Genomic DNA, 14,238 nt, shown 5'->3' with positions numbered 1-14,238 from the left:
TGCTAAATCTCTCCTCCCCCTCCCAGGCTCCTACCATCTAATCTAAGAGGTGCTAACAGTAGTCAACCTTCCATGCCAGAATTTAAGTTATTGGCACCAGAAGAGAAAAAAGTGTTACCCAAAGGTTGGATAAAGAGACTCTGTATCCTCTTTGGGGAGTTGGAGAGTTTTCCATTATACAGGCAATAGCTGAATCATGTTAGGATCAAGATGATTTTGCTCTTGTCTTTATTTGGAAATCCAGTGTGGTTAAAAGAGTTGTGCATGGATACCAAACTGACGCAAGCTAAACTGTGCTGGTTTTCTATTGCATCAACTTATCAAGGCTGGAATTAAATTTCCCAAAATCCTCTTTCTTGGATGATTCTGGGGTAGGGTGACGACAGGAGAAATTTGGGAGTGGTGCGGAAGGTAGAGAGGGAGCAGCAGCCCATACGCTCTGAAGGTCAGTGTGGGGTACCAGGTGCCACTGCAGCTTACCCAGGCTGTGGCTCACCTGCCGGCCCACCTTGCCTGTGCTCTCCCCAGTCCTCATCCAGCCTCTCTCAGGCGTCTTCACAGGTTCCCACAACCGCAGACAGCTCATTCCTTCAATAAACCCTTCACTCCGTGACATGCGCAGTGGGTCTGCTTCTCTGAAGATATCATAACTGACAGGGGTCGACAAAACTGTTCAAAGTTCATCTCTAACTGAGGGCAGTAAAATCCTGGGCTGAGCTAACAAGTCCACTCAGTGCTGCTGTCCCTCCAAGGGGAGGTGGCCATGTCCCCAAGCCATCAGCAGAGAGTTAGGAGACATTTCACTAGAGAAGCCACAGTGGCTGTTGTTGTTGACTCCATGTCTCCCCAAACCGAGTTCTTCTGTTCGTCTTCCTTCTGGAATCAGTGCAGCGCGAGCTGCCCACCCGTTGGCAGCTGCGGAACAGCTCCACTGAAGAGGACACGCACATCAGCTATGTGCAGCTTCTCAGAATGAGAACTGACGACGGCCCCCAACATCAAACAGAACCACTCTAAGTTTCCAGCTTGAAAGTACGTTGAGGGAGAGAGGGGAAGGAAAGTGGGGGAAGGCCAGAGAGGCAAGTTCCAAATACTAGGAAATACTCTCACCAAAAGAACACATTCTTTTCTTTACTCATTGCCATTAAAAAAAAAAAAGGAACCTAATGAAGTTTTAAATTATATCAAGCCATTTAATTTTTCTCTTTTCTAATTAATCTGTCTTCCTAAATAGTTGACACTTAGAAATTATTTAAACATATTTTTGCCAAATAGTTCCTAAACTTAAAATTTTCTAGCATCCTTTATCAGAACTATCCCTTTCCAACTCCGAGTGCAACCGCTGCTTACTGGCAGTGGGCTCTCTGCGCTGTTCCGGTAGAGCGGCAAGAGTGAGCCGGGACAGCCCCTTGCCCTTGCACACACAGTCCAGCTGGCACGACTCCTGTATAGCCCCTCTTCACAGACAGATATGCCAGCGAGAGTGAGCCGGGACAGCCCCTTGCCCTTGCGCACACAGTCCAGCTGGCACGACTCCTGTATAGCCCCTCTTCACAGACAGATATGCCAGCGGGAAAATCCACAACGATCTAACAATCAAGTTAGATTCTGCTTTGCTGGAAGCTATGCTTCCTTATTGTCAGGGAAGAGAAAGACCGAAAACACAAAGTCTCTACGTAGCCGAGATTTCAAGTAACATGAAAGCCACTTTAGGATGAAGGAGAGAATTTCCCTACGAAGACAGAAGAGGTTAGAGACCATGGCATGAAAAGTCAATGGACAGGAAGCCTCTTGGTTAAAACGAGCAAGCACTTTTTCACCTTTCACTTACCTATCTTTTATAAAGAAAGCAAAGCAAGCTGGACCCCCAAAGTCGACACACTCAGATACTCTACTTTATCATTTTTGTGAGACAATAGTACAATGCCTGACAGATGCTGACCCCAGATATAAAGCCAACAATTCAAAATACATTCCATAGATAGTCCTAGAGAGGTTTCCAACGTCAGCATGTCATTCTTTCTCTGAACTTGAAAGCTGGGTACTAACGAAGAGGCACGTCTGAGGGTTACCAGCAGGTAACTACCTGGAGCCACGAGGACTACAACTTAGGCAAAATGTTCTGGTAGGCAGGCATGGTGGCTCACATCTGTAACCCCAGCAAATGGGGAGGCCAAGGCAGAGGATCTCTTGAGCCCAGGAGTTCAACATAGTGAGATATCTCCCTACAAAAAATTTTAAAAATTATCTGGGTGTGGTGGCACATGCCTGTGGTCTCAGCTATTCAGGAGGCTAAGGCAGGAGGATCATGTGAGCTCAGGAATTTGAGGCTGCAGTGAGCTATGATTATGCCACTGCACTCTAGTCCAGGCAACAGAGCAAGACCATACCTCAAAAAAAAAATTCTGGTAAAACCTATATAAAAACAAACAAACAAAAATCTATGACAAACGTGCCTATTTGTGTTGCACTTAATTATTTCTAACCTGACAGTCAGCCTGGTAGAAAATGCTCTGGTCATGCCAGGGTGGACGCAGCCCAAGGGGGACACGCTCTACTCAAAGGCTAAGGGGAGGGGGCTGAGGCACTCATGAAAACAGACCGCAAAATGCCGTTTCTCTTCCGCCAAAGGGAACACGCTTCTTTTTTTTTTTTTTTTGAGACAGAGTCTCACTTTTTGTTGCCCTGGCTAGAGTGAGTGCCGTGGCGTCAGCCTAGCTCACAGCAACCTCAAACTCCTGGGCTCAAGCGATCCTCCTGCCTCAGCCTCCCAAGTAGCTGGGACTACAGGCATGCACCACCATGCCCGGCTAATTTTTTTTTTGTATATATATTTTTTAGTTGGTCAATTAATTTCTTTCTATTTTTAGTAGAGACGGGGTCTCGCTCAGGATGGTTTCGAACTCCCAACCTCGAGCAATCCGCCCGCCTCAGCCTCCCAGAGTGCTAGGATTACAGGCGTGAGCCACCGCGCCCGGCCGGGAACACGCTTCTTTAAGGCCTCCAGTAAGGCCTCCCAACCTCCAAGTCACCAGGAAGACCTCAGCGGAACAACGGCCCGGAGGCACTCTAGCCTCTCCCAGCCCTTTCTGGAGTTACGATCTCGGTGGGCTCAGAGTTTGCTCAGCCCTACATCTCTATCGTGTTCCACGATGCTCCTGTTCCCTTCATGCCCAGAAAGGGGCGGGCCCTCCAGCAGTCCTGTAAATAGAGGCCAGCTCACCACACAGAGCCCCCACTCACTTGACGTGATGTACTCCGGAGCTTTTCCAGGGCTCAGGGGCACAGCTTCTTCGTAATAACCTTCTGGGAGGGAGGACGTTGGTAATGGTGGAGGCCCACTGTCAGGAGGCTGCGGGGGAGGAGGGGGGAGAGGAAAAACAATGCAGAAATTAGCATGACTGCTAGAGGGAAATTCTGTACTTCCAGTTAACAGGTTCGAGCCAACATTTTCCTCTTTCCCTTGAAACGTCTACGGCAATAAAGCACCCTGTCCTGTAAAGAGGTTTGGAAGGCCAGTTCCCAATGTGTCTCTGCTACTTTCCTGCTTGCGTCCACCCAGCCCTGATGTACATGCTATACAGTCCTCGCCAACTTGCGGGGCTCCAAAAGTATGCAACACGGCCTTACTCCCGCCTCATTCACCTCCCCTCCCAACACGGGACAGGGCCCTTCCCCAGGTCTGAGAGGGCTGCTGAGCTCATCTTCACCCCCACAATACTCACCCCCCTGCCCCTCCCAGATTAAACGCCGACTTCTCCCCACAGCTACGCCACTTGGGCTGTGAGCTCCCGCAACCCAGCACTGCTCAGGTCTGCCAGGCCTTCCGCACAGAGAAAGCACTGGTCCACACTGCCTGAATCGGTGAGTGACATCTGCCCACATTCTCACCATATTCCTAATATGTGCCAGGAAAACTTTAAAAAAAAGTACGGATCACCTAGGAGCCACTCTCCGACAGAAAGTGGAAGGTATTCTCTGCAGAGGGAATCCGCTCCTTACTGAAACCACTTGTATTGCAGCCTCGTGACAAGCTCAGAGACAGAGGCACTCTCCGGAGGTGCAGTCGGAACCTCGGACTGTGGAAGGGCTGAGGGCTCGTTCCAGGACTATCCAGATTCCACCTGGCCTCCAAGACTCAGGTGAAGTCCCCTTCTTAGCTTAAACTTTCCTGATGGCTCTAATCCACACCAACCTGTCCTTCCCACGAACAGCTACAGGATTTTCTGGCCATGTCTTTCACTGGTCCTTCTGCTGACAGGGAAGGTCAACAAAGGGAAGGAAAGCTGGCATTCACCGAGCACCTGCTGTCTGCCTGGAGCTGTACTAGACGCTTCTGCGCTGTCACAGGGGACACCACTCAATCCATGCAGGAATCCAACAGGGTACTTACTATATACTGCCGTATATTTTACAGCCATAGAAATTGAGGCTCAGAATCTAAAGCCACCTTCTCAAAATCAGACACTAGTATATGACAGAGATGGGGTTTTCAAACACCAGATGTGCCTGCCAAACACATTCTGATACTCATATTCTCTTTCTTTTTATCTATTAATAGTATGCAGCTATTTCACACCATCTATATACTGTAAAACTAGGAAGGGGTGTGTCACAGTGAACAGAACAAGGTCTACCAAGTTAAGGTTCCAAGTAGAACAACATTCCAATGAAATCATGGTTTGTTGGTTTGTTGGTTTTTTAATGTCAACTCTCTAGAACGTGAGCCTCCATCACTTTTCGCGTAACTCAACCCATGAAGTCCTTTGTGGAATACTAACGATCCACAGCACATTCAACCCACTCCCTCCTCTCGCCAGATGAAGGAGAGAGCTCACGCAAGATCACCCGCACCATGTCCCTCTGTGTCCCGATGACAGCTCTCCCACTTCCACCCCAGCCCTATTCCCCAGGCTGAATAGCTCCAACTCCTCTGCACCCCTAAGCAGAAGGCTGGTTTCCTGCACAGTCATCATTCTGTGGTCTGATGCTGGACCACACCCAGGTCATTCATATCTTCCTAAGAAGCAGCCCCTAAAATGGAACTTGACACACCACGCTCAGCACCAGAAGAGGTCTGTGCCGGAGTCCACACCCAGGTTAAAATCTCTGCTTGTTGCTTTTGGAAAAGAATTGTTTGATTCACTAAGTTTCTTTTATTCATGAAATGTAGGTTGTTCCAACTTCCTTTTAGTATGGTGAAACAGTCAAATTAGTCAAGTCCCAGGGAAGCATTACAAATAGTTGAATCAAACAATGCTTATTAAGTAGTACAAGTCAGCCTCCCTTCCTGAGGGCTGCGAGTAACACAACGGTGTTAAGGCAAAGAGCTTACTCTCTAAATGGACGGGATTTCTGAACACATGGTTCCACACCCTGTTGGTGGGTGTGTATCTGGCACAATGTTTTGAGAGATATACCTTTAGATGCAATAATTCCACTTCTAGATATACAGGCCAAGAAGATCAGTTGGACAATGAGAAAAAAAGGTGTAGGAATGTCCAATAAAAATTTATTTACCAAAATCTAAAAACAATCTAAATGTTCTTCAAGAGAGGAATGCTTAGATATATTGTTACATCCACAGGCATTTAATAGGATAATGCATGTGCATAGTCATTTATTTAAAAAAAGCTCTACTAGATATTGCTGAATAAAAGAATACAGGTATACTATGATTCGTTTATATAAAATCTGTGTTTCTGCTTACATATATACAAAGACAGTCATTCACCAAAAATGTTAATAACAGGTACCTCTTTTTTTAATACATACCTGTATAAGTTAGATTTTCTACATGGTATTTATCACTTTTGAAATCATGAAAAAAAATCAAACTATTTTCACTTTGAAAAAATACTCCTGAAAAAATATTAATAATATTGCTAGAAATGCTCTACTCTCAAATACCATTTATCCTTGAAATCTGCCACAAAGGTTTCAGACACATGTGGCTCGTTAAAGGTCAAACAGGAGAGTTTGAAAAGAGAAATCCAAACTATTATTCAGTGCCAGAGCTTTCAGGTGAAAAAATGTTTTCAGCTCTTTTCCAATAGGTAAGAATCCACTGAAATCACAATTAACAGAAATTTTAAAAGGTACAAATAGGGAAGACAGGTTTTCAAACGGGATCACAGGAAACCAGAGGACAGGCAGGAAACAAGAGCGTACAATGAAGAAGAGAGCGACTCGGACACACAGCATGTGTCCCGTCTAGGTCCCGTGCAGCTCCCTGGTCTGTGCAACGTTCCCAGAACTCTGAGCCCAAGTTTCCTCGCCTGTAACGACGGTATTGCATCATAACAGTCTCCAGAATCTCCAGTTCTAGTATTCTTATAAAGTTACAAGTCCAGGCCAGGTACGTAATCCCAGCACATTGGGAGGCCAAGGGGGGAAGAAAGATCACTTCAGGCCGAAGTGTGAGACCAGCCCAGGCAACATAGTGAGACCCTATCCCTACAAAATATTTAAAAAATTAGCCAGGCATGGTGATATGCACCTGTAGTCCCAGCTATTCAGGAGGCTGAGGCAGGAGGACCACTTGAGCCCAGGAGTCAAAGTTTACAGTGAGCTATGATCACACACTGCACTCTAGCCTGGGTGACAGAGCAAGACCAAGTCTCAAATAAAATTGCAGGTCAATAGGCAATAAAGCCAACTTTACGTTATGAGTGAGAACTGACCCTGTGTACATGAGCATCTCTGATCAGAGCAGATCCTTCAAATGCACCTGGTTTTGATAGTAATGCTACTTAACGACCTTAAGGTATTATAAACTTCTCCTTTAAGGTCTCCTCCAGGTCTTATTAGAGAAAACCGGTACTTACAACAGCACGGTAATATGATTTATAGGCTTGGCTGGCTTACAATACTGGCCATAATTTTAATTCCCACCTTTTGGGGAAAAAAAAATCCATTAGTATTTACTTTTGCTACTTTAAGAATAAGCCACACAGAGAATTCTTTTCCATTAGTAATAATAATAACAATGAATTACTATGTTCAGAGAATTATGTGGTATAAACACAATAATAATTATTACCACTATTACTACAGGTTGAGTGTCCCTTATCTAAAATGCTTAGGACCATAAGTGTTTCAGATCTAGGATGTTTTTGGATTTTGAAATATTTGCATTATAAACTTAATAGGTGGGCATCCCAAATCCAAAAATCCTAAATCAGAAACGCTCCAAAATCCAAAACTTTTTTTGAGTGCCAACATGACACTCAAAGGAAATGCTCATTTTGGATTTGGGGATTTGGGATGCTCAACCTGATTTGCTGTTCGCCTACTACGTGCCAGGTGCTGTCCTGGGATACTTTATGTATGTATTTTCTCTCGTTCAGGAAGTAACACTGAGATGTCAGTTTCAACTGTGATTTCACAGATGAGGAACCTAAGGCTGAAGAGATTCAAGGCCCTAACCTGGCTCCACCCCTGCTATCTGGTAGTGGAGAAGCCAGAAGGCAGCCAGAGCGGGCGGGCACTGCCTGCTAACGGGGCTCACTACTGCCTCCCTCAGCACCTGACACACAGGGGCTGGGCGGACAGGATGGAAGGAAGGAACTAACCAACCTGCTGAGACTGCTTTCCATAGCACACAGCACAACCGGATCCGGATCCGTTTCTTAAGGAAAACTGGCCTTCCACGCCGTTACATTAGCACCAACGCCTCTGCACCTGCTGGCGCTCTTCTCACCTGGCACCCTGCTTCTCTGCTGCTGCCCACAGCTTCCCTCCTCCTGGCCTGATTATTACTCAGTCCTTTCCACCAAAAAAATGCCAATAAATTATGAGACCTGATCTGAACTAAGAAAAATATAAGCCTAGAATTTGGACTCACTTTCTGACTTTAATCCTATACATACAGTGCTGCATACAAATTCTGTTTTTCTGGTTACAGTAATTAAAACCTGCTAAGAGTAACAGTCAAAAATTATATACTCTGAAACAAGAAAATGAGTGTTCAAGTTTTAATTCCATCACATTCCAGCAAAACCCTTTTCTAGCCAGCCCGAGTATTTAAGCAGCACTGCATGACATTCGTGCCATAATCTAAAATTCCTGGGCCACAGCTCATACTTTAAGAAGGTATCGTGCTGCCGAGGGAAACGGACGATTGGATTACAGTCATTTTCAGTGGATAATAATATTTTTATATTAATAGTTTAAACTGTAAAAATGGTTTCAATCCTAACACCAAGAATTTTGTACGTACTCTTCTTGGCAAAATAAAAGTCTTTATCCAAATTACACACCATTCTGTTCTGGTCACTATTTAATTTGCATTCCACACAGCACTTGAGTAAACACTGGGAAAATAGTCACACATATTTTTCTTAAGTTTTCTCTCATTTTATTTATGCATGACAAAGAATGAAAATCCTGTGGGGTCATGTCATCTCCCCCTCTTTTCTACCCATAGGTAGGCATCAACATGGACAGAAAAACAGTGTAGCTGGAGTTTAAGTAGGGTATGCGTCTGGAATCCAGTAGCAGAGTGAATTTAAGATAAAAATGCCACTGGAATTATACATGGGCCAGAACTCTGAGATTTGCGAAAGACAAGAGTAGAAAGGGGAACAAGATGGTTCACATCCTCTAAAAGGACCACATCTTATTCCATACAGAAATAAATGGTTTTGTTTTGAATCATGGGCTTTAGTCTCAACTCTGCAAGTGGTAAAATACCTACTTTTGTCACATAATCTCAAAGAGCCTCATAATCTCATCTGTCAAACCTAGATCACAGGGCTGCCATGAAAGTACTTTAGAAAGGATAAAATACACTCAACAGACAAGGGGGTAAGGGCTAGCCTCCAACCTCACTGTTTCATAGAGACAGAAAGTAGAGTGGGCGATGGCCAGGCTGGGGGTGTGCGGAGTTGGTGTTTAATGGGGACAGAGTCTCAGTTTGGAAAAACGAAAAAGTTTCAGAAATGGGTGCTGGTGGTGGTGGCACAACAATGTGAATGTACTTAATGCCCCTGAACGGTACACTTAAAAATGGTTAAAATGGTAAACTGTATGTTATGTATAGTTCACCACAATAAAAGAAAACTTCATTGTTACCTGATAACATAAAAAGGCATCAAATTTACATAAGCTCTGGCTTTAAAATATCAAAGAATTAAGTCGTTCTCTTTTACCCTAGGTTAAGTTACTAAATAAAAACATGTCCAGAAAATGCCTTGTTCAGGTACTATACCCCCAAGAGGAGTCGACCTTGCTCTTCTTTCTTCTCAATCACAAAAATCTGAGATATTCCTGGGTTTAAACTCAATGCTATTCTGAAGATGGGCAGGAAATGGAGCACGGAGGGTGCTTGTCTGGGTTAAACCCCTTCAGCGAAAGGGCAGCTTTCGAGCTGGGCGGCAGGCACAGCCGCCAACGTCAACACAGATGTGATCCATTTCCCAAAGAGCCAGGCTCACCTCTTCAAATGCTCTCTCAGCACTTGTTGCAAACTAACTACAGTCTGTTTGATAGCTGCACAACTCTCAGAATGAAACAAAAACAAAAATCTTTTGAAAGGCACGTCTTTTCATACATACCCATACTTCGGCCTATCCCAGAGGACCTCTGAAAAGCGAAGAGCTAAAGCAGAGTGTTAAACAGGCTGCAGGCCACACTGTGTTGCAGAGATGCAGGAGAGGTTCTAAATTTCCACACGCCAGACACACCTACACCCCTAGGAGCACATCCAAAGAGACACTAGCCATGTAGAAGGAATCACAGTTCACAGGGACACCAGAGGCTGCTGCCACGCTTACTCTGAGGGCAAAATAGTGACATGAAAATATTCCCTCCTTCTGTAAAAGCATCATCAATATTACAAAACTGACTTTTTGACATGCTTCCGTCATCAGTATTTTCTACATATTATACAATGTGAGAAATAAAAAAAAAGTATAAGAAACAAAGAACATCTTCCAAAGCTTAAAACTGAGGTTAAAGAATGTCAAGAGATAGTTAATAACTGCATGAAGCACTGTTAGGCACTAAAAGGGATGAAAAAAGATAAGTCCTATTCCCTAAAGAGTTTATAACAAATAACTATGATAAAAGGCAGTCTTCAATACATACATAACAAAGAGGTAAAAATAAAATGCAATATGGTTCAATGTATGAGAAATATCACCTCGCTGAAGTAAATCATAAATTTTAAAAAGTCCTCCAATGGTTTACTTTGATGACAAAGTTTGCTTTGATGACAAATTCCAAACTTCTCTGCATGGCCTGCAGGTCCTTCATAATGTAGCCCGTGCAGAGAATTTTGGCCTCACCTGCAGACTTCCCACTCAAACCCCACTAGCCCACAATGCAGAGTTATTTGCAGTGCTCCCAGTATACCTGGCTCTGTTTTCGGTTTGTGCCTTAATTTTCGGCAGCCCTCCACCTGGCTCTGCTGCCCACCCATTTGGTCTTGACTCCACTGTAAGCAAATTCTCCTAAAAGTCAATTTGCCAATAACAAATGACCAACTGGCCAAAAACCAATTCATCAAAGGCAAATTTAATTTACTGAGTGACTGGCTTACTTGCTGAATTACATACAAATTCACTGAAAAACTATCAGAAAAATATAGTAGAACTGTCTTAACCAAGCTCCACCTAACTGACTCACGAGTCGACACATGTTCTGCACTCTCTCTATAAAACCCTGACTGAGGTCCCAGAAATGCTAAACATTCATGGCCAACAGCTTCCTCTTTATTTACTAAGCGTTAGCTTTGTTCCTTAAATTCTTATTACTATAATTATCTACTTTACTTTGATCATTACATAAATAAACCAATGAAAAAAATGAGTGCACAAAGAGAGTTGATGATTCTCGGAGATGCTTTAGATAGGTTCAGTCAAAACAAACTGAAGGGATGGTTGGGGCAGACATCAGACTCCAGCTTACCAGCCTTTGGACTCCTAGGATCTATACCAGTGGGCCCCTGGGGCCTGAAGCTATCAGCCTTGAACTAGGAGTTACACCATCAGCTTTCCTGGTTCTAAGGCCTTTGGACTGGACTGAGCTACGCTACCAGCATCCCAGGGCCTCCAGCATGCAGACAGCCTGTCATGGGACTTCTCGGCCACCATAATCAGATGAGCCAATCCCCCGAATAAGTCCCCCTCATGCATATAAACACACATGTCCTACTGGTTCCATCTCTCTGAAGAACCCTAACACTGATTTGGGAGCACGGAAGTCGAATATCACTCCTTTTTACCGTATCCCTTACAACAGAAAGGAAGAGATCTGTGAAACTGTTTCTTCACAAATAGGCTGTGATAAGAATATGAGGCTACTTAATGGTGAAAAAGTTTAAACACTAATTATTATTGGTGCTGCAAAAGCAGAAAATTGCTTAATTGCAACAGCCAAGCAATAATCAGACTTTCAAATGGACAGCATATACTTACAAAATTTGTAGACCACAACCATTCTCCAACTACAAGTACAGCAAGTATTTCAAAGATCACAGAGGTGAAAACAGTGTCAAAAAATACAAGAGTCAAAAAAAAAAAAAAAAAAACCAACAACAAGAGTCTCCCCTGCCAGATTATTCAGTGGTACAAGACTTTTGTCCCTTCACACATAGCACAATTTGCCATGCTAAGTATTTCATCTTCCTGTCATTTCCACAACTGGAGCTATAAACTATGTAGAGACTTTGAGAGAGTTCTAATATGCTTTACACATTTTTTTTTTAGCAAATCTGACCTATTAAAGTGCATTATAGCAATGTTGACTGTTTCAAGATTTGTGTGTGTATATAAAAATGTTGAAACTTCTTCAGCAAATGAAGAGATGTCCTTTTTATACATGTGCATTTATGAGAGATAAAATTTCTTGAGATCTCAGCTCTCTGGGTGATTACACATGTGGTGGTGACCCACCCAGGGTTTTGAGCATTCTCGTCCAAAGACTTAGGCTGTTCATCAGTGTTTCAGATGACTGCAGTTATGAAACTGGGTGCACACACCTAACAACCCTAGTGATATGCATTTATATATTTCCCTTTTTGATCTATTTCTTTAGGAACATGGTTCATCTGCTCTCAACTGTTATACCCAAGTAACTGTTGTTAGTACACCTGAGTGTTTATGCTTGGGAAGATACTGTGTTTTTGTAATTTTCCCCAATAGTAAAAAATCTGGCTGTCATTATTTGGAATATATTTACTCATTAGTTCCATCATACATTACAAAGTGCTTTCAGCAATGCTACCCCTTATCAACATATAGACAAATTTACTAACATAAATTACTTTTATTAACATTGTCTGGTCCTTTTTCTTTTTCTTTTGCATGGCCCAAACCATTATTTTTTTTCAATTGCAGAATATTATGGGGGTACAAACATTTTGGTTGCATATAATGCCTCTGCCTTGTCCCAGCCAGGGCTACAACTGTGCCCTTCCCCATACAGTGCACGCCACATCAACTTACCCATCCGTTTACCCACCCCCACCTCCCCTCCCACCTGACCAGCACCCAATGAATATTACTACCATGTGAGCACCTTAGTGTTGATAAGTTAGTACCGATTTGATGGTGAGTACATGTGGTGCTTGTTTTTCCATTCTTATGATACCTCACTTCAAAGGATGGGCTCCAGCTCTATCCAGGATAATATAAGAGGTGCTAGTTCACCATTGTTTTTATAGTTGAGTAGAACTCCATGATATACATTTTATTAATCCACTCACATATTGATGGGCACTTGAGTTGTTTCTACATCTTTGCAATTGTGAATTGTGCTGCCATAAACATTCGAGTGCAAATGTCTTTATTATAGAATGTCTTTTTTTCCTTTAGGTAGATGCCTAGTAGTGGGATTGCTAGATCAAATGGTATTTCTATTTTTAGCTCTTTGAGATATCTCCAATTTACTTTCCACAAGGATTGTACTAATTTGCAGTCCCACCAGTAATGTATGAGTGTTCCTATCTCTCCACATCCACACCAGCATTTGTTGTTTAGAGACTTTTTGATAAAAGCCATTCTCACTGGAGTTAGGTGATATCTCATTGTGGTTTTCATTTGCATTTCCCTAATGATTAGAGATTTTGAGCACTTTTTTAAGTCTGCTGGCCATTATTCTGCCTTCTTTTGAAAAGTTTCTGTTCACATCTTTTGCCCATTTACTGATGGAGTTGTTTGATTTTTTTTGTTAATTTTCTTCAGTTCTATAGAGATTCTCGTTATAGGCCTTTATCAGATGTGTAAAATGCAAATATTTCCTCCCATTATGAGGTTGTTTATTTACTCTAATGATGGTTTCCTTGGCTTGTGCAGAAGCTTTTTAATTTGATCAGGTCCCATTTATTTACTTTTGTTGCTGCTGTGATTGCTTTGGGGGTTTTTCTTCATAAATTCGTTGCCTAGGCCAATAGTCTGTAAGAGTTTTCCCAACATTTTCTTCTAGAATGCTTAAGGTTTCACACTTTAGGTTTAAGTCTCTTATCCATCGTGAGTTGATTTTTGTAAGAGGTGAGAGGTGGGGATCCAGTTTCAATTGTCTGCATGTGGTTATCCAGTTTTCCCAGCACCATTTATTGAATATAGATTCTTTTCCCCAATGTTTATTTTTGTCTGCTTTGTCCAAGATTAGGTGACAATATGAGGATGGTTTTATATCTGGGTTCTCAGTCATGTTCCAAAGGTTTATATCTCTGTTCTTGTGCCAGTCCCATGCTGTTTTGGTTACTATAGCCTTCTATTAAAGCTTGAAGACTGGTAGACTGATGCCTCCCAATTAGTTCTTTTTGCTTAAGATTGCTTTGGCTATATGAGGTCTTCTCTGGTTCCACACGAAGCATGGAATCATTTTTTCTAGATCTGTAAGGAATGATGATGATATTTTGATAAGATTGCATTAATTCCATAGTGTGGACATTTTAACAGTATTGATTCTGCCAATCCATGAGCATGGTAGGGTTTTCCATCTGCTTACATCTTCTACAATTTCTTTTCTCAGTCTTTCATAGTCCTTCCTATATATGTCTGTCATCCTCTTAAGCAGCAGGCAATGAACCTGGTGGGCTGTGACACTTCTGGATGCTTCTAAATGTCTATAATTTACCCTCAATCTCAAAACACCTTTCCCAATATGAAATGGGATGATGTAATACAAGACACAGCATATTAAGACATATAACAGGAGAGCCACACAGGCTTAAGACAAGCTTAGAAAAATAAACAAAAATAAACCAGAAGACGAACAAAAACAGGAAAT

The 14,238-nt window shown here is 42.7% G+C and overlaps 1 protein-coding gene across 5 annotated transcripts in view; it reads right to left on the bottom strand.

Annotated features, from left to right (window-relative positions):
- The window catches only part of AFAP1 (actin filament associated protein 1), a 190,026-nt gene that overhangs the window by 84,455 nt on the left and 91,333 nt on the right, over positions 1–14,238 (bottom strand). For all 5 annotated transcript variants that reach the window (XM_075992936.1, XM_075992935.1, XM_075992937.1 and 2 more), the window contains one exon: positions 3,244–3,352. In XM_075992936.1, the coding sequence (XP_075849051.1) occupies positions 3,244–3,352 (109 nt within the window). The remainder of the gene's footprint in view (positions 1–3,243; positions 3,353–14,238) is intronic.

This window comes from Microcebus murinus, chromosome 16 (genome assembly GCF_040939455.1).
Source record: "Microcebus murinus isolate Inina chromosome 16, M.murinus_Inina_mat1.0, whole genome shotgun sequence".
NCBI classification, from domain to species: domain Eukaryota; kingdom Metazoa; phylum Chordata; class Mammalia; order Primates; family Cheirogaleidae; genus Microcebus; species Microcebus murinus.
Note: the sequence above shows the minus strand (reverse complement) of the source record. Positions and strands in the feature narration are given on the sequence as shown.